This window comes from Amblyomma maculatum, chromosome 6 (assembly GCF_055883805.1).
Source record: "Amblyomma maculatum isolate TAMU_Amacu chromosome 6, ASM5588380v1, whole genome shotgun sequence".
Classification (NCBI taxonomy): Eukaryota; Metazoa; Arthropoda; class Arachnida; order Ixodida; family Ixodidae; genus Amblyomma; species Amblyomma maculatum.
The window spans coordinates 143,269,986-143,297,949 of record NC_139349.1 but is presented as its reverse complement, the minus strand read 5'-3'; the positions used below and the strand labels follow the sequence as shown (position 1 = coordinate 143,297,949).

The following is a 27,964-nucleotide window of genomic DNA, read 5'->3' as shown; positions in this document are numbered from 1 at the left end:
CCATCAGGACTCTCACTGTCAAGGACGCTCGGAAAGCGACGTGCACACTCGAAGGAGGCAAACATTTGTCAACCGAGAAGACGAAATCCCTCTAGAATTCCTTGCCAAGTGCTGTGGCAAGCCAGACCGGCAGTCACGATGTAAAGCGCACCTATCAAACACTGTGGCACACACACAAGTGATGTAGCACCTCGATGCGCTGGAGCCCTATTCAGGATCATGCGAGACTAGCATCTGCTTAAATTATTGACTGCCTTACGACCGAGGTATCAGAAACGCCACCACCCCACCACCTGCTGTCCAATAGATTGAATTTCTGGCTTGTCTGGACATGTCTCCAATCCTAATCTTAAGTAGAAGGCATTAAGCGGCCATACCATGACATACCAGGACATACCACGGTGCCATCTCGAGGCAGCATCCACAATGTAAGGAGACCAGGTGTGCCACTCTCCCTCTATGCAATGTGTCCATTTACTGTTCGCATTAATGGCTTTGTGGTCCTGCCTTACAGTTCACCACATTTATTAAATAAATTCTTTCACAGTGTCGTCACTAGTGAGGTGCGAACCGGGTGCTGGTGGCCCTAGTGACGCCACTGCTCTTTCGGCAAAACAATAACATCATAGACTGCATGAACTGCCCTGCAAAACAATACAGCATGTTTCGCACACAATAAAAACGGTGTTAAATAGTCAGAGTCATAAAATGAAGAAGCGCCACCAATGAATGAACAAAAGGAAGTGACATGGACAATCGCTTGTCCATGTCACTTCCTTGTGTTCGTTCATGGTAGGCACTTCTTTATTTTATAACATGTACCAACTAACCCAACAAAAAGTTCTACTGAAATAGTCAGAGGTCAGCTCTCACCAGGCGACTAAATCCCGCTGAAGAGAGAATTTCTATACAGTAAACCCTCGTTAACACGAACTCGCATATCTCAAAAAATCAGTTAAGGGGGGACGTGGGTCTTAGAATAGTAAAAAATGGTCAAAAAATCGATTTTGAGAAAAATGCATTTTCGGAATGTTTGTACCTTCCAGCACCTGTCCAAAAAATATCAACGCTGAATTCAATCGGGAAATACAATAAAACTGACTTTTAAAGCACCATAGGAGCTGCAAAATGGCCCAGAACGAGCAAAATTTGTTCAAAATTCCCGCGCGCGCCACGGGCGAAGCAGCTGGGCGATCACCGCCATCTTGGGCTTGTTTTAAAGCTTGTTTCTTTGTGCGCATTTTGCGGCATGTCCAAATGGCGTCATTCAAGCCGAACGACTGCCATCGCAGGTTTTCTGAAAGCCGTTCTTACCCGCGAGCCCCACGTATCACGCTTCCCACTGGTCACCACGACTGGCACCATTTTCTTGTTTTCTTTAGTTCACAACCACAGCGGCCGCTGAGCACGTTCCTTTCGTGCTCTTGCTATCGTATCAATCGTGCTCGCAGTCGGCACTGATCTTTTGGACGTACGCAGTCAAAAGGGTATAAAAAAAAAAACTGGAGCATCCAGGGAACGCGCCGCTGAAGAATGACGGCGACGGGGCGCTGCCAGGGTCGCATGTTGAGTCCGATGCAGCGTGTACGGCGGCATAAAATCATCACCGAGCACGCCCAGACACCTTCAAGACAGCATGAATATGTTCTATTGAACTGTTCAGTTGATATTGATCAATTCCATTGACGACGTCATTCGCAGCTTTTTCATCGCATCACTTCTGACAAGAATTCCTAATAGCGCGCTATTGTCCGCGTTCCTCAGCCGCGACTTCCGTGGACGACCTCACTTTTTTTTCTTTTTTTTTTCTAACAGAGTGCGTGGTAAGTGCGGCGGACAAGAAATTTCGCGCAGCAGTACGCAATGGAGTGCATGTAGAAGTTATTGCTCCAGCAAAGGACTCTGCGTGCGGCTCTGCATCTGCTGCACAGCAATGTTTCATTATGGGACAGTGACCAGTTTATTAGGTCAATTTGAGAAATATATGGCACTGTGTTTTGGCCTTAAACCTTGTGAAAGTTTATTAATGTGGTGATACCTTGTTATTGCACGAATTTAAGTATTTCTTTATCTTATAGGGCACTGGAACAGGCATGTGAAGGGATAAATGTAGTTTCTCACGCTGATTCTAGGGGTAGTACATAGCTTTCTGACAAGCTTTTGCAATTTTGAGGGTATGGTACTGTCACATATTTAGTATAGACTTTCTCTTGAGGAGCAGAGTTACACACTGATGTCATTCACATTACTGTAGCTGTATTCTAGAAGTTACAGTTGTCTGAAACTTCAAATTCGTTTTTCTCATTTTGGTGTTTTTGGGCACTGCACTCAGCCTTACGGGGCTTTTTCCTATGTTGTTTTAAAGTGACACTGACAAATTAGGTATCATTGTAATTATACTAAAAAGATCTAGGGGGTGATGCTATTCATATTGCTCTAATGCAATTGTGCTAATTTCAAATTTGCATGGTAATGAGAGCTAATAAGAGAAAAGTGTATGTAGTAAGAGTTGGTCTGTTTCCATTGCCTATAACTTGCTTTTAAATTAATAAAAATAGCATCACCCCCTAGAGCATGTCTATGCAACTACAGTCAAACCTCATTATAACGAAGTCTCATTTTGCGCGGAAATTCGTTCGTTATATCCGATATTCGTTGTAAAAGTGCACACAAATTCCTACAAAAAAAAATTCTGTTCATAAACCCAAGTAAAGGCTACCCTAAAATGGAAAGCACAGAGCTGAAAAAAAAGCATTTTTTTTTTCTTTAAAGCGTGGTATAAGCACGCGAAACCTTACCTTTCATTTTGCACTGCCAAGCAAAAATGAGCACACAAATCGGGATTTAGGCCACGCAGAACTGATTTATTTAAAAAACGTCGTAATCTTCATTTGGCGGCTCATCACACTATTCATTAGAATAAATTTCTCAACGAAATCGACACTGTGCAGCGCTTTCCCAATGTCAGCTGATTTGGCCACAGGTAGGTTCTCAAGGTACCTTCTCAATTTCATCGCCATATCGGCGGCCTCGGTGCTGCTGAGAGCTCGCTCTTCACCTTCTTCTTCACTCTCATCGCTGCTCGTAGCATCATCTGTAGGAAGCAGCTGATCGACAATTTCTTGGTCGGTCAATTCGGGCACCACAGCCAAGTTGTCATTGGCAGCAATAAAGCCCTGGAACGTAACATTCGGAACCGCCAGTTGATGCCATGTCGTCTCGTTGAAATTGTTCGCTTCACCTTCAGAATCGTGGGCGTCGTTGGGCACACTCTCGCTGGTGGATGGGGCTAGGCCAGCATCAACAAAGCAATTTCTTATTGTCGACTGTGCCACTTCGTTCCATGCACCGTACAGCATGTCCAGCGTAGTTTTGAGGTTTATGGCCGTTGATATGCCCCTGTCTATGTCAAATACGAGCTGCGTAACCAATCGCTTTCGGTAGCAGCATTTTAGTGAGCGAACGATGCCCCTGTCTAATGGCTGCAGCACTGAGGTCAAGTTTGGCGGCAAAAAAACTAGGCGGACCGCTTCAAGTGGTACAGACACCTTATGGGCAGAGCAGTTGTCCAATATAAGGAGCACTTTCCTGCGCTGCTCTGCCATGTCTTTGTCGAAGGCCTTCAGCCATGCTTCAAAGAGTGACGACGTCATCCACGCCTTTTTGTTCGAGCGATAGTCCGCTTGGACATTCCGGGCGTTGCGCAGGCACCTGGGGCGAGCAGATTTACCAATAACAGTTAGCCGCCTTTTATCTGACCCATCCACGTTGACACAAACAACAGCGGTGATGCGGTTTTTGCTTTTCTTGCCTCCTCGGCATAGTTCGTTCTTCGCAACGAGTGACCTTTCCGGGAGCAGCTTAAAAAAAAGCGCAGTCTCGTCCAAGTTGTAGACATCGCGCATCTCGTAGCCATCCAGTTGCATGCGGAAGCTTTCTGCCCACTTCTCGCAGTTCTCTACATCGACGGCTGCTTCTTCGCCCGACAAGGTGTGGCAAACAATCTTGTGGCGGTCTTTAAATCGCTGCAGCCAGCCACTGCTTGCATAGAAGTCATCGTGGCCTAAGACGCAAGCAAGACTTCTTGCCTTCATTTGAAGCACAGCACCAGACACGACACAGGCAGGTTGCGCGCTCTAACGTCCTTGAACCACGCGAACAAGGCATCTTCAACATCCTGGTGGTGACGATACCTGACGCGCTTCCTGTTGTTCTTCACGGCGCCTGCAGAGTGCACGTTTTCTATCTTCTGCCTTGCGCTCAGTATGGTTGACAGAGCGCTAGGAGCAACGCCGAAGTCTGCGGCAATCTCTTTCTTCTTGCGCCAGCTATCGACCACCCTGAATATTTTCATCTTTGTTTCAAGAGAAACTGCTTTGCGTTTTGGCGCCGCCATGCTGCAAGACGACGGCACGACCTCGAGGAAAGTGAGCACACGCGCGGGTCGGCAAAATGTAGGGGCAGGGGCACGCGGGCGGTGGTTCGATCACGTGCAGGTCACATGCCAGGCAGCCGTTGATGCTAGATTCACTCGCGGTCCCTAGATGGCGTGGCGCGCGAAAGCGCGGGTGATTCAAACACATTTTAGGTGGAGGCGACGCGGGCGGTGGTTCGATCACGTGCCAGTCACATGCCAGGCAGCCGTAGATGCTAGATTCATTCGAGGTCCCTAGATGGCGTGGCGTGCGAAAGCGCGGGTGATTCAAACACATTTTAGGTGGAGGCGATTGATAAAACCGAAATTTAGCGTTTTGAAAAATTTTTTTTTTTGCTTCTTTGCGGATTTTGAGTCGTGTGAATACGAAATATGCTTTGTTATAGCCGATTTAGTGTCAAATTTTCAGTTTTTCATTTCGTTATACAGATAGAACTCCCATAGAAATAAAGCACAGCCAACCAAACTTTGCTTTTACTTTGTTATATCCGATAATTCGCTGTATCCGTGTTCGTTATAACGAGGTTCAACTGTATTTTTTGTGTTTGGCAAGGCAAAATTGCCAAAATGCCCCGTAAGAAGTACCCTTTGATTATTTTTCAGATCTACTGCAGTCCTTGAACCAATGTAGGTATCAAAAATACAAATACAGATTTGAAATCAGCATGAAAAACTGATTAGGACTGAAAAGTTTCATTCAGATTGGGCAAATAATAAAGAAAATTATTTTAAGACCCACATCCCCCCTTAAGTCGAAAATTTTTCACACCGTGCCTTCACCTCCCATAGGTGCTATGTATTAGCTCCCGTTTATCTTGAAGCATTTTTCGGGCGTAATGTAGATATCTCGAAATTTTGACCGGAAGGACCGAAAGCAAAGGTCATTACCGAAAGGTGATAGGGGCTCCGAGCGAGCGCTTTGTTTCTATACTAAGTGCCGAAAGCAGTCACGTTCGAAGAGCGAATACAAAATTTCCGCGAACACAGTCTTTCGCCTTGGGAGCAGTCACGTGAGCGCCGCTCGCGTGCGGGGGCTGATGGGTATTATCGGGCAGTCAGTTCAGCGTGGTTCGGTCAGCTGCCCTCCGCACGTGCATACCGGCAAGAGCAACTTATTTCTTTTTTTTTACGATGTTTATTGCACTATGGCATTTCGCATTTCAGCAATTTCATCGAACTATGTGCACGAAGCGTTGACTTTGATTTTTGTTGTGTATGTGGTGTTCGCAACGCTTGCTCCGCAACAAAGTTGAATGCAGCGGCAGCGACCAACGGCTCGAGGACGCTTTGTCGGGCCGAATGCCAACGCGAAGCAGGCAAGCATTACCCAGTCTTCCTTCAAAAATAATAAAATTCAGTTTTCCCTGAGAATTCTTTTGCGTTTATTACAAATGCTACCCTTGTGCAGTGGAGCGTCGACGGGCGCGACAGGCCGCCAAAACATTTTCACTCGTCACGGTGGCGCTCAGGTTCTGGGTTTTTTAAAATTTCGCATGTCCCCCAAATGCAGCTCGCGAGGCAGCCAATCGCAGAAGGCTTTGAGCTACTCAATTTCCGTCCTAAATTTTTTTTTTTTTTTTTCTCGAGCGAAGTTTGTTTTCTTAGTCCAGTTTGAGCGAAGAACCTGCAGACACTCACTTCGTCTGATCCGTGCATATATGAGCGCATCGAGACAATTCAGTAAAAGCTTGGTAGGGTAGTAAAGGAGAATAAAAAGGCTAGTGGTGGCTAGATACTGTTAATTTTCGAAAGGAGCAGGAAAAAGTCACTGCTTGCAATGCAAGTCTGCATCGCAGTGTAGCAGCACACCGCTGCGACCTTCATTCATCATTCATCAAATTTTCATCAGTGTTATTGTATTTCAATATAAAATCTGTGTAGTGTTAGGAAAGGGATATAGCGTAACTGTACTCCCCTTGACCTAACGACAATGGGGCGCTAACAAAGCAGTGCTGAAAGCGTGCCTCTCTGTCGCAGAGTCCCGTCACTCCGTGTGGTGTGCACCAGCGGCAACGACAGGCATTGGTGGCGGCGGTGCACGACGGATCGCCAGGAATGGTGCCAGGTATTTTCGGCATTTTGCTCAACTCGAAACTCCGCTTATCTTGAAATTTTTCCAGGATTTTACAACTCCGAGTTAACGAGGGTTTACTGTACTTTACTTGCAGAGCTGTGCAGAACACAAAGTCGTACCAATGCTGAACAAATCAAACATGGGCCAGTCTAAGTTCGTGCTGGCAGGTATGTTGCCATTTGACTGCTCACCTGAAATTTCTCAGGATAGGCAAAGCAAGGCACTGGGGATAATATGATACCAGGTCTTGGATAACACAGAGCAACTTTAGATGTCTAAACTGCGGACTTGCTTTTCAGCCAGCTCCTTTGGCATCAACTGCTACTTGCGAAGCAGTGGAGCGACAACTCCACGAACCTAATCTTGCTCCCTGAAATGCTTTCTGCACACACGAAAGTGCAGAGTCACATTTCTGTCACTTCTCGGAGTAAGTAACCCAGACCATTTTGCAGCCTCCCATCTTTCGAAATTGAAACCGGACCTTGCAACTGAAACCGGAGAGGCGACGTGTCGGGAAACCGAAGCATAGAGGAAAAGAGGAAAACAAAGCAACGGTATTCGAGCATAGAGGTTAGCAGAGGACGGATGTCTGGTCCATACTGCCAAAAGGCCTCTTTGGATCACCAGTGCAAAGCTGGCCTGATTAAAGGTCTATTCACACTTGCGACTCGCGAAGGACGAGCAACCGGCAGTCGCATGCGACCAGAGTGCAACCTATGTTCACACTTGCGAATGCGACTTGCTTTCCACATCGTGTCTACCTTGACTGTTCACCACATAGAGCAAAGCTAACTTACGTTCACGTCAGCTGAGCCGCTGATTGGTTTTACGGTTTGCGACCAGTTGTCACGCGACTGGAAATCGAGCAGTGCCTGAATGGCCCGCGGCAGTCGCTTTTCGACCGATGCGACCATTTGCAACTGTCGCTTTTCGACCAAAACGGTCGCGCGACCGCTGCGAGTCGCAAGTGTGAACGGGCCTTAAGTCATCAGAGTGACTGGACGCCATCGATGGCTCTGACGCTGGTCACAGAATTGGTTACGCTGCCACTGCCAAGTTCCTGGGGCTACCAACGCAAGTCCACTGGCGTCTCCTGTGTGTCCCCTCTGCTCCTGCTTTTACCTGGCTCTTCGTAGAACATTCCTGAATGCTGCACTGCCGATGCAACACTGCTCACCCAACCGCATCTGCCCGGACTACAAGACTTTTTCCTGGACATTCCTTATCCGGTGAACGCTTTCAGTTAAATTGTAGTGTTGTGCACGTTTTGTGTGTGTGTTTTGCGTTATGTCTGATTTCTTATTGGCGTTCTAGCTTAAAATTATAAAGTGGGCTTCATTTTGTTTTGTTTCATCTGTTTGCGATCTTGTTCGAACCTGCTTGCGATAGCACTCCCCCTTTGCATTTGGGGACGCAGTTATTAATTATCGCGACAGATACGCATCCAAACTTCAAGAAGACCCAATTCCAGCACTTTCTCAGCATGTGCTCCTAAAGCAGAATGAAATAAAACAGCGCAAGCCTTGGCCCAAAATTTGCCATAGAACCAAAAAAGTCCGCCGCAGAGCTTCTCGGGCTGGTGCGGATGGTTGGACAGAAAGCACCCGACAGCGACAAGACCAGATGCATCTCGGAAGGCGTCGATGTACTCTGCAAGTACCATTCATCCTCCAAAAAGTTTCCAGTGCGTCAGACCATTAACTATCTTCGAAACAATGAACTACTTCTGGTCCCATCTGACAAAGAAGGCGGCTTCACTGTACTATCGGCCGGTGAATTTAGCTCAAGAGCTACCAGTGCCCTCGAGACTGCGTTCAATAGGAATCACGCCAACCTCTCCAAGGTGAAAAAGCAAGCTGTGGCTTTATGTAAGTCCCTCAAACTGGACAATTTGGCTTGTAAACTTAAAGCTGCAAGTCGTCTCAGTGGAACTGTGTTTTTTTCTGCTAAAACGCACAAGCCTGGAATACCTTTCCTTGTAATCGCATCCGAAAAGGAGTCATGGCAGAAATTGCTCGCGACTTTTCTTAGAGATAAGTTAAAGTTGCTGACAGTTGATGACCCCTTTGTGATCGATGGCTCAGAAAAGGTTATAGATTTTTTAAGTATCAAACATAACTGCAACCTGAACGCCTTCTCGGTAGACATCAAAGATTTGTGTTATTCTTTACCGCACAGAGGACTGCTGTCTTGCATTGAGGAATCTATCAACACCTCCGGAGCCGTAAATTTTCAGAACGAAGTAGGCCTTTCCATTGACGATTTTCTACGACTTGTGAACTTTTATCTGAATTCTTCCTATGTTACGTCAGGTGAACATACATATATACAGAAACAAGGTGTTTGCATAGGCTCTTGCATAGCACCTATTCTAAGCGAACTGTTTCTTGCTAGATACGATAGGATGTTGAATGACAGGATCGCTGATACGAGCATAGTAAAAATTTTTCGTTACGTGGATGACTATCTCGTCCTTTTGAATTGCAGCCACGAAGCATTTAACCCAATGGTATCCGAAATTCTTTCCATGATTGGCCAATATATTCCTCTGGTTTTGACGCATGAAACGCCGCATGAATGTTCAATCAGGTTTCTGGACTTGCGACTGCATTTTTCCAACGAGCATACCTGCTGGTCCTATCAGCCCAGGGGTAAGAAACCTCTTCTGCCTTTTAAAACAGCGCCTGTGTCTTTGTCTCCCTTTCTTCGTGTTTCGTCCCGTTCGTTGCGCTGTTTTATTTCATTATGCAGTACCAACTAGCCCGGCATTTTGCACTCCTAAAGCAGGTTTCCATATGCACTTTGAAGCAGTTTGAATGAGAGCAAGAAGAGAATGCACAAACGCAAAAGAGAGAGAGGGGGGGGGGAGTAGCAAACACACCTAAGGCACCCCCTCCTGCGGCTGGGTCGTCCAGGTAAGGGTCTTCGATAGGCAGCCGCAGGAAGTGGAGGATGCACTCGTCCTGGGTGCGGCTGCCCACGTGCTCGCACACCTTGTTCCAGTCCTCGCGGTACATCTCCAGGGCCTCCAGGAGCAGCAGGGTCTCCTGCTCGGTCCACTCACGCGAAACCGTGGCGGCCGCCTTGTGGCGCAGGTAGGCCTGCTTCTTGGCGTACTGGTCCATCTTGAGGCCAAGGGCGTCGCCCCCAATGGTGGTGGCGCCCCGTGCAGGGGGGAGGCCACCCCCTTCGTCCTTACCGCCGCCTTCCTCCTTGGCCTTATCCAGGTTCAGCATCTGCTGCGCTGCTGAAGGCTGCTGAGTCCGGGGAGGGTTGAGCGGCTGCAGTCCCGACGGGGTGTCGGCCAGCACGTGGAAGTGAGACGTGGACGGCGGTCCCATGGGGCTCGGCCGGCTCTCGGCGTCCACCTGGTAGTTCACCAGCCCCCACTGCTCCAGGAATGCGTGCACCCTGTCGGGCAACTGAGAACAATCAGACTCGCAGGTAGAAACTAAGAAACCGATGTACCTCCTTGAGGGTATAATAAATAAATAAATGCAACCTGATATCACCTATCTCCACATGCTTCTTGCAACTTCCGCCCTGCAACGTAATTTGAGTGCATTGTTTTACTTGTTTGTTGAAATAACAATGTTGAGTTATGGTAACGCTATCGCCGCCAGCTGTAACACGCATATTGTAACAGTTGTTACACTAAAGAATTACCACAACTGCTCACCGAGAGAGCTGAACCAGGAATGCAGGCAACAGGAAAAGGCCGACCTCTGTTACAGGGGCACGTTTTCAGCGTTGCTTTGTTACCGCCCCGTCGTCGTTCGATCACGGAGAGTACAGTTACGCTATATCCCATTTCTAATACTGCACAGCTCGAAATACAATAACACTGATAAAATGTTATACGCATAGAGTTTAAAAAAAAACCAAAAAAGGTCGCAACGCAGCAGTCTGCTGCTACAGATGCATACTTCCATTGCAAGCAGTGGCTTTCTCCTTCTGCTTTCGAAAATTAACAGTATCTAGCCACACTAGCCTTTTTATTTTCCTTTACTACCCTACCAAGCTTTTACTCAATCGTCTCGATGTGCCCATATATGCACGGATCAGACGAAGTGAGCGTCTGCACGTTCTTCGCTCAAACCAAACTAGAAAAACGAACTTCGCTCGCAAAAAAAAAAGGTCAGGAAGGAAATTGAGTAGCCCAAAGCCTTCTGCGATTGGCTGCCTCGCGAGCTGCTTCTGGGTGAGACGCGAAATTTTCTAAAAACCCAGAACCTGAGTGCGACAGCGACAAGCGAAAATGCTGTGGCGGCCCTCGGCTCGTCGCGCCCGTCAACGCTCCACTGCACAAGGGGTGCTTTTGTAATAAACGCAAAAGAATTCTCAGGAAAAACAATTTTATTATTTTGGAAGTAATGCTTGCCTGCTTCACGTTGGCGTTCGGCCCGACAAAAGCGTCCTTGAGCTGCTGAACGCATCGCATAAACCATTGGTTGCCGCTGCTGCATTCAACTTTGTTGCGGAGCAAGCGTTGCGGACACCACATACACAACAAAAATCAATCAACGCTTCATGCACATAGCGCGACGAAACAGAACCACACAATCACTAAATCGCTCTTGCCGCTATGCACGTGCGAAGGGCAACTGACTGAACTACGCTGAACTGGCAGAACTGACTGCCCGATAAGACCCATCAGCCCCCGCGCGTGAGCGGCGCTCACATGACTGGTCCCAAGGCGAAAAACAACTGCGTCCGCGGAAATTTTGTATTCGCTCTTCGAATGTGACTGCGTTCGGCATTTAGTATAGAAACAAAATGCTCGCTCGGAGCCCCTATCACCTTTCGGTAATGAGCTTTGCCTTCGGTTCTTCCGGTCAAATCTTCGAGATATCTGCATTACGCCCGAGAAATGCTTCGAGATAAACGGGAGCTAATATACATAGCACAAATGGGAGGTGAAGGCGCGGCATGGAAAATTTTCAACTTAACCGATTTTTCGAGATATGCGAGTTCGTGTTAACGAGGGTTTACTGCATATGTGTTTGCTACATCATTCGTCTCTTTGACTGGAATGGCCTCCACAGAGCACTGCTGCAATCACCTGAATATCCATCTTTATGGACTGTATAAGATCGATGCTGAATTAGGAATAATTTACATTGCTTCTATTACCCGCATATCATGAAATACTTCCTAAATTGGGGGTCCTTTTATCATTATCACCATCATTATCACCAGCCAAACAACACCCACTGCAGGGCAAAGGCCTATCCCATATCCCTCCAATTAGCGTATTTACCCAATTCCAATGCGCACCTTTTTTTGCCCGAAAATATATGCTAAAATCGCATGCACTTTAAATTCAAGTATAAACTAAAACTAGCCTATAGCTGCCCATTGCCATCGCGACAACGCGGGTACGGCAGCTCACATGCGGTTGGCAACCATACCAATATGTTTCCGCGTCGTTTTCGGCATCTCTGGAACCTGGTGCTTTGTTGTTAACCAATCCGTAGCCTCTCCTTTCCAATAATCGATTCCGCAGCAGCGACAAAGACATGTAGTGTCAGCCAAGAGAACAGTTTTAAGCGTAAGGTTCTTCTACGTGCTGGAGAGAGCGGCAATAGGGAAGCAGCCCGTCGTTTTGGCATGTTTTAGACTTCTATCTGTGACTGGCCACGACTTTTTGAAAAAGTCAATCAAAGTCAAGTCAAGCAAAGGCCGGCACAGTCCGCAAGCGGTGAGGTTTCCAGACCTTGGACATGACTTGGCTGATTTAACAAGGCAGCTGTGGGGTCGGTCACTGCCCGTGACTTCCGAGGTGCTGAAGGTAAAGTCCCTTGAGCTAAGCTAGTAAAAGCTGTAGTGATTAAGTTCGCGTGAATAAACAGCCCGTTTCTACGTGCAAAAAAGAAAAACCTTTGCGTGCTTCATTCGCTGAATTCATATGGCCATTAGAATTGGAGCTCGCAGTTGTTTTTTTTTCTTGCTCACTGCAGTCGGCCATGTGCGCGTTACAATAAGGGCTTCCAGTTTTTTTTTTTCTCTTTAGGTCATGTAAATTGGGTGCGTGGTAGAATAAGGGGCGCATTAGACTTGGGTAAATATGGTAGCTCGGTCCTGTGCTAGCTGCATCCACTTAACCCCTGCGAGCTTTTCAACCTCATCCACCCACCGAACTTCCTGCCATCCCCTGCTCCGCTTTATTTCTCTTGGAATCAAATTTGTTGCCCTAAACAACCATCAGTTCTCCTCTCTTCGCATTACACGCCCTGCCCATGCCCATTTCTTCTTCTTGATTTTACTGGCATGTCAGTAACTCGAGTTATTTTTCTGACCCACTCTGCACGCTTCCTATCTCTCAACGTTACACCTACCATTTCTTTCCTGTCCTTTTAATTAGGTACTACAGTGAAGTGAGGCTGCCTTATTCTGTGACCGACACAAGGCGCTGGTTCGACAGCCCACTTGCCTCATAATGGCGCACACATCTCCCGCCAGGTTCCTCCGGCATGCTGTCACTGTCAGGTACTCCGTAGGATTGAGCCGATACGTGTCAATCATGAAGTTCCGGTACGCTATGTACCTGCAAAAATGCAATCAGACAATGCATGCACAACTTCAAAAGAAGGGAAAGAAAGTGAACATTTCTTCAGTCCGAACAGGAACCAAAAGACCTCTCACACCTAAGGTTCTCTTTTTCTGGAACTTGCTCTCCCTTGCTCTCCCATGGCACACACTACGATCTCCTGCTACACAATATAAACATATTACGATAAAGGATAGGCTACAGCAAGACTGCACAAGAAAAGTAAAACAGCAATCTATTACAGCGATAAAGAAACTACAAGTGACCGGAGGAAAGGGGGAAAACGAACAAGCCTTAAAACACGTGTAGTGCCGTACAAAAACAGACATACACTTCGGGTGTCTTGGACTTGTTCTTGGCGTTGAAGAACTCTGGCAGAGCACGCCTCTCAATAGCATGAATACTGCAAAGAGAAAAGAGTAGGGTGAAGAGCAATTTGCAAAAGCACATTACTCAACTGAACACAGTACATTCACCAGTTTCACCACACATGTACACACACACACCTTTCTCTACAAGTGTAAGATGCCGGGCTAGTTGGTACTGCATAACAAATATAACAGCGCAAAGAACAGAACGAAACACGGAAGGAAGAAACACGGACACGGGCGCTGTTATATCCGTTTCTCTACAAAATGGCAGTGCCACATAGGAGGACAGGTGCTGTCTTGCATGCGCGCCCATAAACCAGCACTGCAATTAACTGCAACACTGCATGCTTGCGAGACCAAGCATAACATACAAAACACTGCATATCACTCCAGACATGACAAAACCTAGAGGTCTCCCGGAACTTTCTCTTTCAACAACAAAAATACTGCAAATCTAATGAACTAGCACTTGACTACTTCCACATGAGTCTGACAATGTGATCAGTTCCTTCAGAACTAGTCAGCCCCCTTAGTAGCATGCCCATCATGGTTTCTCTACACTGTACTAAACAAACAGGAACAGCACAACAGCTCATGCTGGTCACGCCCGATTCCGTGTCTCTCATCATCTACTGCGCATCAAAAGTGCACTACTGAGCCTAACAAGCCGCGCTCTTCCTACACCCACTCTCATGGCTAGAGACAATGAGACTCCAACAGCGCTTACAGTGTGCACAGGGGCCAAAGTTAAATGACAAAATGCCCCAAGGCGACGACAATGCATTTTTCGCACTTGAACCGCACCCAGTAACATGGACTGACTGAGGACTCACAAACAGCGTAACTTTTTCTTTTAAATGCTCATGCTCACAGGTCCTCCAAGCAATCTATATAAGCATCACTTACTGCTCAACGCTTAGGACAATTTGCCACTGTACACCAGCAGAGTACTTTAGTCACAACGTGCACCCTGGTTCCAACCTCGACGAGAAATGAGCATTTTTCAGCTTCCTTCCATGACCAGCTGCACCGAACATCTTTGCCCCTGCGCCTCTCCAATGCACTATCGCAGGTATACGCAAAGGCACTGCTCACCTGTTGTAGTCGAACCAGGCTGCATAGCTGGGGATGATAATGTGGTTCGCCTGTTCGGTGACGTTGTCGTCATGCGCTTCCGCCTTCTCACTCTTGCCCACACCATTGGGGCTGCCTGGCCGGGAACCCTTGTCCCGGTCACCCTGCGATATAAGGACGCGCCCTGTTCAGAATACACCACAGCCACCCCAACTTTGAATGAGCCAGGCAACTTTTCCATCTGTGTTGTGGTTTTACCTTCTTCCCTTTATTATCGCAGTTTTTATCCTCGCGCTTATTCGCACAGTTGGCTTCATGCATGGATGATCCTCAGCGGATTAAAGATGTAAGTGGTTTGTTCACAATACAGCAGAACCTTGATGATACAATTCTCAAGAGGTCAAGAAAATGATTGGTGTCATCTGAAACGAACAAATTCTGCAAGCAAAAGCACAAGGAATACTCAACTCGTACGCCGAAGGGAGTCATAAAAAAATAAAGAACACAAGCAAGTTCAAAGCTCCACCCAGAAATACATCACTTCGACGAACTTCCAGTTGCAGCGCGCTCGCTCGCTAGGAGTACTCGCGTCAACCCGTCCTCGCTCGCCAGTTCGAGCAGCCCCTGTTCACAAGCAGGATTAACCACGGTTAGCGTAACCGCGGTTACGCAAAACCGTGGTTAGCCCATGTTACACGGCGGACCAAACCACGGTTACACCACTAACCGTGGTTATCGCAAACCGAGCTTGGCGACTTCGGTTTGCGTCATTAGCCGAGGTTATGGCGGCGTCTGTTGATGGAGGCTACTCGTCGGCGCCCGAGTGCGCGAAACGTACGAGCGCGTCTGCTTCATAAAGTTATTCATTTGCCCACTGTATCACGGTTAAAGATCGATATATAGAATATGCAGTGTCTGCTGTGCCGTCCGACGTCTTCGATTACGGCCGACAGCGCAGCGACTGCGTACTGGAGCCTTGTCCTGCCTGCAGTATCGTTTGAACGGCTTGTTGCTGAGCAGAACATCAAAAAATGCACAGCCTTAGAGTTTGCAACGCTTGCAGCAACGGGATGCCGCGAGCAGGCTGAGGTACATTGCACAATTACCGCAGGGGTGGAGCGTGCGAGCACGGCAAACGACGGCGCCGTACGTGAGCGTCCCTAGTCGTCACTAGGCCTAAATTGTTTCGCTTCGAAGCCGCGGCGGTTGGCGCTTTGGAACTGGTCAACTCTGTCGTAAATCGTCTACTTATGACACTGTCTTATTGTGAATCCTATCCTGGCATGGTAAAAAAATCATAGGATTAACTCTGGCGACGCATTAATCGCAGAGTTAGTACGAGCAGATCAGGGCCCGTATTCAGAGTTCGCGTCGTTACCGAAGTGTCGCCATCTCACGTGACCTCGAGCCATCTGACTGGTCGAAACGCCGGAACCGGGTGTGACCACTACGGAACTGGAAGAGGCGGCAATATAATGTTCCGGCGTTTCCACCAATCGGATGACTCGAGGTCACTTGAGATAGTGACATCTCGATAACGACGCAAGCTCGGAATACGGGCCCAGATGAGCCAAAATGCACCAGCGGCAGCTGGCTTGAGCAGGTGTTTACGGCGGTCGAGGAGGTGCTGCCATAGTGCGGTTCTTGACCATGCTGTTGACGCCTCATCGGACGACACTCCGGTATTCCTGAAACCACATTATATAATAAATTCAGTTTCGTTCCGCCGATCACTGCGTCACTTCGGTTGTTATACTTGATGCGCAATGGCCACCTAACCGAGAAGGGCGGCGAGCTGTGTAACAACAGCCCGCACACGCCTGAGGCGCCTGAGGAGATCGCGCAGCGCATGAGCAGACGACTTTCGCAGCTACCGAATGTGTGTCCATGACGTCATGGCTGCAGTGGCCGCAGCGAAAGGCAGCTTCTAGCAAGCCTTGCCAGTCAACTCACCCGTGACGTCACGGGTTAAGGATATAGTTCCATGCGGCACCGCCAAGCGACAACTTCTCTGCCCGTGAATTTCAAAGAACGCTATTTTAAAAATAATAAATCGCTGGCTTTGTTCCAAGGAGTTATACTTTGGGTTAATGCTCAAAAGGATTCGTTCTACACACTGAGCACGTTTATCAGTGGCTTCTTGGTGACCGTTTCTGTGGACTTTTAAAAAAGCCTTATGTTTATTGATTTCCCTGTCTCTCCGATGTACTGTTCATGATAGAAGGAGCATTCTAGAAGGTAGACTACATTTGAAAATGTGCAATTAAAGCCTGATTTTATGTACTTTTACCCTTGGTGTCTTTTCGTATATGGTTGCACATCTTACATCTGAGTTGAGAGCAAGGATGTGGTTGTGTTGGATGCTTATTTTCGTATTTAGAATGTACTAGAATATCTCTGAGGTTTGTATTAGGTTTGTAAGTTGCCCTTGGCGCCTCCGGGAATATTTTCTTCAGGCGTTCATTACATGTTAGCATGGAGTGGTATTTCCGCAAAAAATTGTTTATGTTTGGAAAGGCAGTATTTAGTTACAAAAGAAGGCTGGCAATCAGTGTTGGCCTTTGGTCATTTCACGAGCACATCATTGTGGTTTAAAGTGCTTGCTTTTTCGAGGGCCGTATTAAAGGAGTTACTGGGATAGTTTTATTTATTTATTTATTCATATACCCTCAGGGCCCGAAGGCTTTAAAGAGGGGAGTGGGAAAGATACATTGGTACAGGGTACAGTGCACCATAAAACAACATAGGAGAAACAATAACACGGCGAAAAGTGATCAAAATAAAAAAAAAAAAGGAGGATTGGCGCAAAAAAAAAAAAAAAGCGGAAAAGCACTTGAGACAAAAGAAAACATTTCCGACAGTCAACAATGTCACTGAAAACGAACAAAAACAATTGACTATCATCTATAAATATAGATTACATACGGCAGTCTTGAAAGAATTTGGGTCCGTAATATCAGCAATGTTCCTCTGAATAGTGTTGCTTTCAATAAATGTAGTTCGTTTAGATAGTCATTGTCATTGCCACATATTCTTCTAAGGCGACACTCGCCTGTCCTACAAATATTCCTTGCCTCAGACGATGACTATAAAATATAGGCATTGTTGCTTATCCGTTGGCTTTCTGTACAAGGAAGTTTTAAGTTTTTCATTCTCCACTGACACCGTGGTGTCGAGAAAGTCGATTTTGAATTGAGACAACTGACAAGTGAATTTAATGCTACAGTGATGACTATTAAGATGCAAGACTAACAACTAGAGTGGTTCTGATCCATGCTGCCATATCATGAAAATATCAATATAGCGAAGGGATATAAGTGGTTTTTCCAAAAATGAAATTAGTACATTGGATTCTAGAACTCCCATGAATATATTCGCTTAAGTCGGCACAAATGAAGTACCTATGCTGGTTCCAAATACAGTCCAAACTCACACTTGCTGGAGAAAGTGTGATAGTATACTGCGCCTTTCTATTCCTGTAAACCAATTATAATTATATGTAGCACTGCAACGAATGCCGAAAAGAGGCTAACGATTAGAGGCAAATTATAGGATAGGAAGGGTAGGCTTCTGCAAATAATAGGATGAATCAAACTCGAAATAATTTAAAGTTAAGACTAGGTCAAGGAGCGAGAGATAAAGTTCAGAGGCATGCAGATGGCGGTTGTTAATACTTGAGAGAGGGCGTCGATACCTTCATCGATAGGAATATTAGTGTCGAGTGCCGCGACGTCAAGTGTGACAAGTATACAATCATCTGCAAGATTGATGGTGTTATTAATACACTCAATTATTCGGAGAAAGTGAGGTGTGCCCAGCACAAACGAAGGAAGCTGGGTCGGGAGGTCTGCTAGGTGGTGATTTAGGAATATTGAGAGGTTTTCTGTAGGCGTATTATTGTTAGAAATAATAGGCCTACCTGGTATGTCTATGATAAACAACGATTCTGCGGAAACCTTGTGAATCTAAACGCCTTCCAAACGCCTGAAGAAAATATTCCCAGAGGCACCAAGGGCAACATACAAACATAATACAAACCTCAGAGATGTTCTAGTATATTCTAAACTGCACAAGCATCTAACACAACCACATCCTTGCTCTAGACCCAGATGTAAGATGTGCAATCATATACATAAAAGACACCATGGTTAAAAGTACTGCAAGCGATTTCACTTTTCACATAAAATCAGGCTTTACTTGCATATCTTCCGTTGTCTACCTTCTGAATGCTCCTTCAGTTATAAACAGTACATCGGAGAAACAGGGCAACCAATGAGCATAAAGCTTAATGGCCATCGGGCAGACACAGGCAAAAACCTCCCAAAAGCAGTTTCCTTTCAATCAAAAAAAAACCATAAGTTCGAAGAAATTAAATTATATATTCTCCAGTCGGACTTTATATCTGCACGGGACAGAAAATGTAGAGGCATATCCAATCCATGAATTTAGAACACTGAAACCAGCAGGAATAAATATTTCTAAAGGAACATTAGAATCTGTTAAATATATTCCCTCTGCACCATAACTAGTCGGGAAAACAATCCCATAGAGCTCTAATTGTAGTTATTCACAGCATGTGTTCGCTCTATTCCCCCTCTGCAATAGCATAAGCTGCACGTGTTTCTCCAAACACATTTCCTTCTTATCACTGCCTACTTAGTTGTTTTCCGGCATGGCAGGTGTGGTTCACTGTCCTGTTATTATTCTGTTTCTTTGTGATTCTCCCCCTTTTGCGGAAAGCTTTTGAGAATTGTTCCCCTGCAGATATATTATTTATCAGGACCCTTTGGAATGCCTGTCCTTTTACAAGAAAGGTGTGTCTGCACAGAACCTGCTTTAGGTGCTGACTAACCATCCACCCCGCATTGCAGTTTTTCCTAGTACTGCCGCATTTATTTCTTTTTCCGGCCACAGGATCACCAGTTCCAGGCTGAGAAATACATACTAAAGAAGCATTTTTTTTTTTTTCCACTCCTTGACCTACTTTCTTCTAACCCACTTTCCCCTACCCCTCATCCACCCTCCCCCTCCCCAGCTTCCCTTCTTCGTAAGCAAAAGCATATTTAAACCACTGCCAGTGGTGATCGTTCTGCCCAGACGACAAGTCCACTTGTCGAAATGTTGGCCCGGCCTGCAAAGTGAGGCTTCCCCCCTCTACCAGTGTTCAGTGGATATTCAGAAGAATATGACAATACATAGAAACTAAGGTGTTATATTTATTTATACAGGAACATCAATGACACTGATGTGGAGTGGACAATGCTCAGCTTGGAGAAACATCAAAAAGGGGAAAGAGAAAATAGAGGTGTAAAACATTAACCTTGCTTTATTGGTTGACAGGCAGTGGCTTTGACTTGCTGCATGTTGCAATTGCCACAGCTAACAGGTTAGGGGGTGCAGGACTAGAATTACATTTTCGCTAGCCAATCGTTTTGCTTAGTGCATTGCATATTGTCAGCACCTATGCCAGATGTCGTCAGTGTGCCTACGGACTTTTATTTCATGTTGCCACATTCAACCTGAGCAGTTTTCGAACATTTTCCTTTAAGAAACTTTTCACTTCATCTGGATAGCTCTTCAGTGGCAGTAAAAGCAAGCTACGTCACCAGCTGCCAAGGAACTAAACAGATGAAGCCTCGCAGCATCTACGAGATGTTTATCACGCCTTGCATGAACGAAACAGGTGGCACCAGCATCGAGAACAAGCATGTGAAAGAAATTGGAAAATGCCATGCTCAAACGCCATGGCTGCACGAAAAGTGAGAGAAATGGCATGTGACGTGCAAAGCCAGATAGGCAGACAATGAAATCCACCAGGAAGTTTTTTTTTTCTTTCCAAGCTTTTGCTTTCCGTGAATGAGAGAGAGAGAGAGAAAGAGAGAGAGAGAGAGAGAGAGAGAGAGAGAGAGAGAGAGAGAGAGAGAGAGAGAGAGAGAGAGAGAGAGAGAGAGAGAGAGAGAGAGAGAGAGAGAGAGAGAGAGAGAGAGAGTCACAACATGTCTGGCAGGCCACAGCTCATTGAGTTTCGTGGATAACTTGGTCACCATAATGAGTTGCTTTGGTACAGAGCTTGGAACAACATTCAAAGGTCGAGATTTAATTTTTTTTTTCTTGTTCTGCACAAACATTTTTGGGATATGTGCGTGGCAGCACGCAGTGGTGGTGCCCACGCATGCTAGGCAGACCGGCAGGTTCGATGGGCCTTGTCAAGAAGGCTAACATTTCATTTGTATTTATAAACTATACACTTCACAGGGAGGCTTTTGGAATCCACGGAACTAAGCTAAATGCTAGTGAGCATGACGCAGCATGAGTGATCATTGCACACCAATAAGTGAGCATGATGCAGCATGCTGATGAAGTTGTGAAAGGTGTTAGGCAAGGAGACACAACCTCTCAGGTACTATTCACCGCTTGCTTAGAGGAAGTATTCAGAGACCTGGAATGGGAGCAGTTAGGGTTAAGGGTTGATGGAAAATACCCCAGTAATCTGTGATTTATTGATGGCACCGTGGTGCCACTTACGTAACTCAGGGTATGAATTGCACAGAATGATTATGACCTAGACAGCAAAAGCAGAAAGGTGGGCCTTAAAATTAATATACGGAAGACTAAGGTAATGTTTAACAGCCTCGCAAAAAAACACCAGTATACAACAGGTAGCGAAGCACTGGAAGCAGTAAGTGAACATGTCTACATTGGAGAGGTAGTATGTAACCACAGATCCGGAAAATGAAAGGAAAATAACTAGGAGAATAAGATTGGGTTGCAGCGTATTTGCCAAGTACTCGCAGATTGTGATCGATATCGCTCAAGAGGGAAGTATACAACAGTTGCATCTTACCTGTACTCACTTATGGGTACTGAGACATGGAGGCTAATGAAAAGGGTTCTTTTGAGGTCAACTCAGAGAGCTATGGAACCGAAAATAATAGGCATAACATTAAGGGATAAGATGTATGTAGAGTGGGTAAGAGAAATAACCATAGTTACTGACATTCTAGTGGAAATCAAGAAAAAAGAAAGTCGAAACAACAGTGCACAAGATGTCGTTTTCGTGACAGCTAGCAGAGATCCATTCACAGCGAAGGTGCTTTGAGGAAAGGGGGATTTGCGTCGGGAGAGAACTTGGACGTCTGTCTTAATAGATATATTGGCTTCCCATTTCGAGTGCTTCGCTACCTATTGTAAACTGCTGTTCCTTCCCAAGGTTGTTGAACATTACCTTAGTCTTCTGCATATTAATGTTTGGGTATTGGTTTCAAAGTCCGCACCTCACTGTTGCCTCTCGCTTGCGGCTTGCTGCAGGTCTCGGCATTGCGTCTCGGCATAGCACGAAGCCAAAGAAGCTGCTGTGCTTGGATTGCCCCATGTTTCTCACTCCAGACAGTGCAGCGGCGGCACGGTGAGCAAGGTGAGCTAACCGAGTCCACTTGGCCCCAGAATCCACCATTTAGTTGGAGCTAGCACAGTTTTGGAGAAGCAAACAAGCTGCACACCCCAAACTTGCTCTTCTTGCTAAGAAAGTATTAGTCACTTCAGCTGCCAGTGGATGCAGCAGAAGAAACTTCAGTGCTGCAGAACTCTGAGCGCCACATATGCCTCTAGCCTTCACCATTGCCTACTATTACAGTTTTAGTGCACCACAATCCGTTACAGTGATCCACCACCGTGCGTTCCAATGTGAATGCAGAGAACCCCTTGACACCGATAGATGGCGCCACATGCTGGAAGTCTACACATAGACCTGCCGCCTCGGGACCAATCAGCGCACGAGGGCCACAGTGGCGGATCGCTCTACACTAAATCTCTAATAGCTTCAAATGATAATTCTATGTATGCACACAGCCTCTATGTATGTTCCAAAAATTTCTCCCCTGAAACATGAGCACTCAACACTTCAAGATTTAAAAAATATCCTGAAATTATTTATTTCTATATCGCAGCTTCAACTGCAATTATAGCAGGCCAAGCTGAACCGGGCCCAGACCCAGAGTGCTAGCAAGGGCCAGGCCGAGCCCAGGGTCTTTCAATGCCGGGCCAAGCCTCCTTTGGTAACAAAGCGCCTGAACCGAGCATCGCCTCAGGGAAAAAAATATAATACAACATTTTGGACGAGTTGGTTACATACATTCATTTTTACAGCGCAAAGACGGACGCAAGACAGCAGGCCCCCACAAGAGGGCTTCTGTACACCACTGCGGAGGACAGCGGTAAAGCTGCCTTGCAGGAGATTTGTTCCTGAGGGGAAGCTTTCTTGCAAGTACATGGTCAGATCTCGGCATCACGCATACATAATGTGCAGAGCGATGCCTCCCACTGACTAAATAATGTGGGTGTGCACAAAATAAACTGGCTCACTTCACGCATAGTGCAACAAATGCTCTATCTGGAGTTTATATTGGTTTCCCTACAGCAATGAACCGGAGGCTATTCTCACATATTTGGAAACTTCCAAGCATGCTTATGCACCTACCTTTCTTAGAAGCATTTGAGTTGAGACGAATAAATTCCTGGTCCTTTCAAACTCGTATTTGGAAGTCAAATTTAGTGCGTGCCAATAAGTGGTAGCGTCCATCTTATGTTTGTGAACACAGTAAAACCTCGTTACAAGAGACACTCACGGGACCCGAAAAACATGTCTCTTGTAACCAAGAATTTAAAAATCACTGTGTTGATCAGTTTACTGCACATCAGCATATAGTAAATGCATTCACACGCATTAACAGGAAATTGTTAAGGAAAGCTTAAAGAAGTTATTCATACTACTAGTATGTATTTTTGTGAGTGCAGAGTGTATTCCTTCCCAAATTCTGGAGGTAAAGCACTTCACTTTGCAAGCCTTCCTGTTGCTCTAATACCTTTGAGGCACTCTTACATGCTCGTCACCCTCAGATGATTCACAACGAGAAAGACATCAGAATTCTAAGCTTTCATCTTGTGATCAAATTTTAACAGTGAAGAGTTAAAAATGCTGGATGTCATTCATGCATTTTGATTTGCTTTGTAGGTAACGGTAATGCGATGCCGTTTTGACTTTCCAATCATGTCAATGCTCTTAACTGGGATAGTTTGTGAACGAATTTAGCACCATGCCTGAATTTCCAATCACAAAGAAGCACTCCTCAGTTCCTGACATACACAACAAAAAGGACACTGATAGGGAACAAAATTTAGCTAAGGGAATCTGATGTGCATCATGTACGAGTTGGACGTTCCAGATGCATTGCATGAGCACACCTGGGTTGTGTCTCTTCTAAATAGTGAAGAATTTACTCCATGAACCTGAAAAAATTGTCCTTAGTAACCGAGTGTCTCTTGTAACCATGTCTCTTGTATGCAATGTTGTTAACATGGCAGACAAAGGAAAACCAACCAAACCATTTTCAAGTGTCTCTTGTAACGAGATTTAACTATACTTGTATTATTTCTTGCAGCACAGCACAGGCTGTTGGTTGCACAATCTATAAACACTGTCCAAAGCACGCGTCGCCACCCAAGTTCAACTGTAACTGCTGGCTGACAATAAGAAACCTCGACATGCACAACTTTTCACCTTCTGCTGTTCGCTGTTCAATGGTTCAAACACCCGTGCCACTGAACCAGCTGTAAGGCCACTCGTATCATTCAATTTTTGTGAAAGCATTGCGACCACATTCCAAGTTCCCTGAGGTTTGCCAACTGTTTAATCACGAGCACCCCACATCTTGCACAGTTGCTCCAGCCTTTCTTTTTCAAGCTTGAAGAGCTTTTGCTTGCTCTCCATTTCAAGTTTGAAGAGCTCTTGTTCCTTCTCCATTTTAAGTTTAAAGAGCTCTTGCTTCTTTATATCAAGTTCGAGGAGCTCTTGTTTCTTCTTAATTTCAAGTTTGAGAACCTCCTGCTTCTCCTTAATTCCAAGTTTGATGAGCTCTTCCTTGACCATTCCAAGATTGAGCAGCTCTTGCTCCTTCTCCATTCCAGGATTGAGTTCTTGCTTCTCGATTGCAAGTTTGAAGAGTTCTTGCTTCTTCTCCATTTTAAGTTTGAGAAGCTCTTGCTTTTCCATATCAAATTTGAGAAGCTCTTGCTTTCTCTCTGTTTCAATTTTTAGAACTTTCATTTTAAAAAGCTGCTCTTGGTGCTCCATTTGCAACCCTTGCATCTCCAGTTGGTGCAGTTCATTTCTGAAAGCCATCTTTTGTCGCCGCTCTTCTTGAGCACGCCGGTGTAGCTCTCGCAGCAGCCGCATACGAACACTGTACTCTTCTCGCATGAGAGCAATTTGCTTTTCACTCGCTTGGCTCAGTTTTATCTTCCAAGGGACCACGCAGCCTCTTGGAGTCACACCAGGAGAGAGAGCGGCTGCACTAGACACAGCATCAGGCCGCACAATGGCCGAAGAGATACCGTTGTCGCCACCCTCCTTTGGCTTAGGAGCTGCTACCCCACTTGTGCTGGCAGCGGCCGATGCTGGCTGCGAACGATCTCTGCCCGGGCTACTGGGCTCCCACTGACCTGTAACAAAACGAGAAAGACAAAATGTGCGACACAACAACAAAAATCCAAGCTCAAGAAACGCCGCCCATCCAAGCTATTAGCTGGATATACGAAACACGGTGCAAAGCTGCTGCTTGTTATGACTTCAGATGCCGGGCATACACCAGAAAGCAATTTAAAGCAAATGCTGTGCTCTCATCTCAATCCAACGCGGATGGCACCATTCCTGTAGCTAGTTATTGCAGCCACGTGCAAAAAAAACCAAACACTCCCTATTCTTAACTAAAGGATGCACTGCTGGCAACTGGGTAATGTGGCATGGATGCATCACAACAAAATGAAGGGCACAGTAAAAGCGCTCGGAAAGCTCTTTGCTTCAGTTCTCTGCAACGCCATTCCATTTTTTTCTGCCGAGGCTGCCCACATAAACATTAGTGCATAGCTTCCCCGGGTGCAAACAATGCAGCCAGTAACACACGTTCATAAGTCCAGAAGCTCATACCCAGGACAAGAATGCAGCCTACTACATTATGAAGGGAAGGAGCAGAGCCTAAGCAGCAAAATTCAAAGCTACAAAGAAATCTGAAACTGTGTACAGTAAATCTCCACATTTGCACCTAACAGATCATGCTCGAAAAAGTGGCCTGATTATAATAAAGGTTTCGAGCTTAAGTAATTATTTGGCACACTGCATCGTAAAAGCACAAAAAGGCATGATAATGCATGCACATTAGCAACTACACGTTCTAAGGAACTGCACACTTAGTAAAACTGCATATAAGTCGGCGGGCATGAAAAATGACACAAAAGATGCCCAAGCTGGATGCGAGAGCAAGAACCAACCATCCAGTGCAGTTAAGGCTGAAAGGTCAGCAGTCCCTACCACACCGCCTCAACTTGGTCACCCTAACCATTTTCCAATAAAATAACGGGACACTATATTGACATCTGGTGCAAAGGTGAATGTATCCACAATGTGGTGCCCAGTGGGGAAGCTGCTTGGATCATGTCAGTGCCATGCACTGCCCATTGATGCTGCCTCTCTCTCACTCTCCCTCTCTCTACATGAAAACACCTCTAACCCCATTAACAGCACCTCTATACAGTACTGTCTTCAGCCGTGCTATTTTTGTTGCAGCCGAAAAAGGCAACCCTTCATGCTGCCTCTCTTATGGGGAGCTCACAGGTAAAGCAAAGCATCCCTGATGTTGACATTTAATGAAGTGCACAGAAAGAAAAACGATTTTCTTATTGCTCTGGTACACCCCAGGCGCAAAACACCCTGTCCTTGTTGGCTAGCTCAACATACATAGTCAACCACGGCCCTAAGCATTCCCAGTAGTGGTCGGCCCTATCAGTGATAATCTCATCTCCAATTTATGCCCCAACTCTGCTCCAATCAGGTTAGTGATGAGAGCCACAGTAAGACGTCCTCCAATAATATTTTTAGCCCACAGCAGAGCCAGATTTCCCTAATAATTAGTTCACAGGAAGGAAAAGGCGCAGTATCTGTCACTCTTACTCTGTGGACACCTGAACCGCGCCGTAAGGGAACGGATGAAAGTGGGAGTGAAAGTGGAAGGAGAAATGGGAGCCGTAGTGGAGGGCTACGGAGTAATTTCGACCACCTGGGGATCTTTAACGTGCGCTAACATCACACAGCACACGGACGCCCCTTCGTTTCGCCTCCATCGAAACGCCGCCCCCGAGGTCGGTTTCGAACCCAGGAACTCCGGACAGTAGTCGGGCGTCTTACCACTGCACCACCCCGGCGGGGCCCAGATTTCCCTAAAAAAACGTTTCAACTGAAAATTGTCCGCCATCACTTTTTCTTCCTCGCAGTGCTTGCAAACTAGTTTATCTAAAATGGTACCATGCCAAATACTGTACAGCACACACAATCCTGATATGCGTTGTTTTGATCAAGAGTAACCGTATAAAAACGAGATCGTGTCTGCCAACTGGAAGTGCGTACTCGCTTGACTGATAAGTGCACGTCAAGAGGATCTTTAGAAGTCAAGAGAATCTTGAGAGGTCATTTGTTCTGATCAGTGAACATAATGCCTATGCATGCTTTGGCTTGCTTTTTGTTCACTTATGCCTCCTCTGTGATGCTTCTTTCAGCCTGCTTCTCTTCGTGCTCCTCTGCACTTTCTGCTCCTGCCTTCTAACCTCCTGAATTTGTGCAACCTCTCGCCCCCTTTCGTCCATCTATCTTGGGTCATCTGATGCCCTTCCCGTGACCTCTACTCCTCGGCAATCTCTCCTCCTTTCTTCTCCCCGCCTACCATTTCATTGCGAAAGCAATACTACGCCAGGTTTCGAGCCTTCAGCGTGACATGGTCCAGTAGTTATGCTTTACACCACGTGACTACTGACATCATACCAGCCCGAGAGCTGGGCTACCAAGTCGGCTCTTCAGCGTAGCGTGGTCCGGTAGTTAGGCTTTACACCATGTGACTACTGACGTCATACCAGCGCGAAAGCTGGGCTACTAAGTCGGCTCTTCAGCGTAGCGTGGTCCGGTAGTTACACTTTACACCATGTGACTACTGACGTCATACCAGCGCGAGAGCTGGGCTACCAAGTCGGCTCTTCAGCGTAGCGTGGTCCGGTAGTTAAGCTTTACACCACGTGACTACTGACGTCATACCAGCGCGAGAGCTGGGCTACTAAGTCGGCTCTTCAGCGTAGCGTGGTCCAGTAGTTACACCAGGCGTTTCGCACTTCTCCCACTAGGTGCGCTGCAGTCTAACAGGTGGTGTGACGTCATAAGCGAGGCGACGATGGGCTACCAAGTCGGCTCTTCAGCGTAGCGTGGTCCGGTAGTTACACCAGGCGTTTCGCACTTCTCCCACTAGGTGCGCTGCAGTCTAACAGGTGGTGTGACGTCATAAGCGAGGCGACGATGGGCTACCAAGTCGGCTCTTCAGCGTAGCGTGGCTCGAAGCGCAAAACGCCGGGCGTTTTGCGCTTCTCCC

At 46.3% G+C, this 27,964-nt stretch overlaps 1 protein-coding gene across 3 annotated transcripts in view; it reads right to left on the bottom strand.

The window, feature by feature from the left end:
* Positions 1-27,964, bottom strand: part of mor (SWI/SNF- related protein mor) — a 114,026-nt gene that overhangs the window by 47,227 nt on the left and 38,835 nt on the right. For all 3 annotated transcript variants that reach the window (XM_084607502.1, XM_084607503.1, XM_084607504.1), the window contains exons 13-16: positions 14,526-14,668; positions 13,391-13,462; positions 12,943-13,056; positions 9,391-9,920 (exon numbers count right to left, since the gene is read on the bottom strand). In XM_084607502.1, the coding sequence (XP_084463628.1) occupies positions 9,391-9,920; positions 12,943-13,056; positions 13,391-13,462; positions 14,526-14,668 (859 nt within the window). The remainder of the gene's footprint in view (positions 1-9,390; positions 9,921-12,942; positions 13,057-13,390; positions 13,463-14,525; positions 14,669-27,964) is intronic.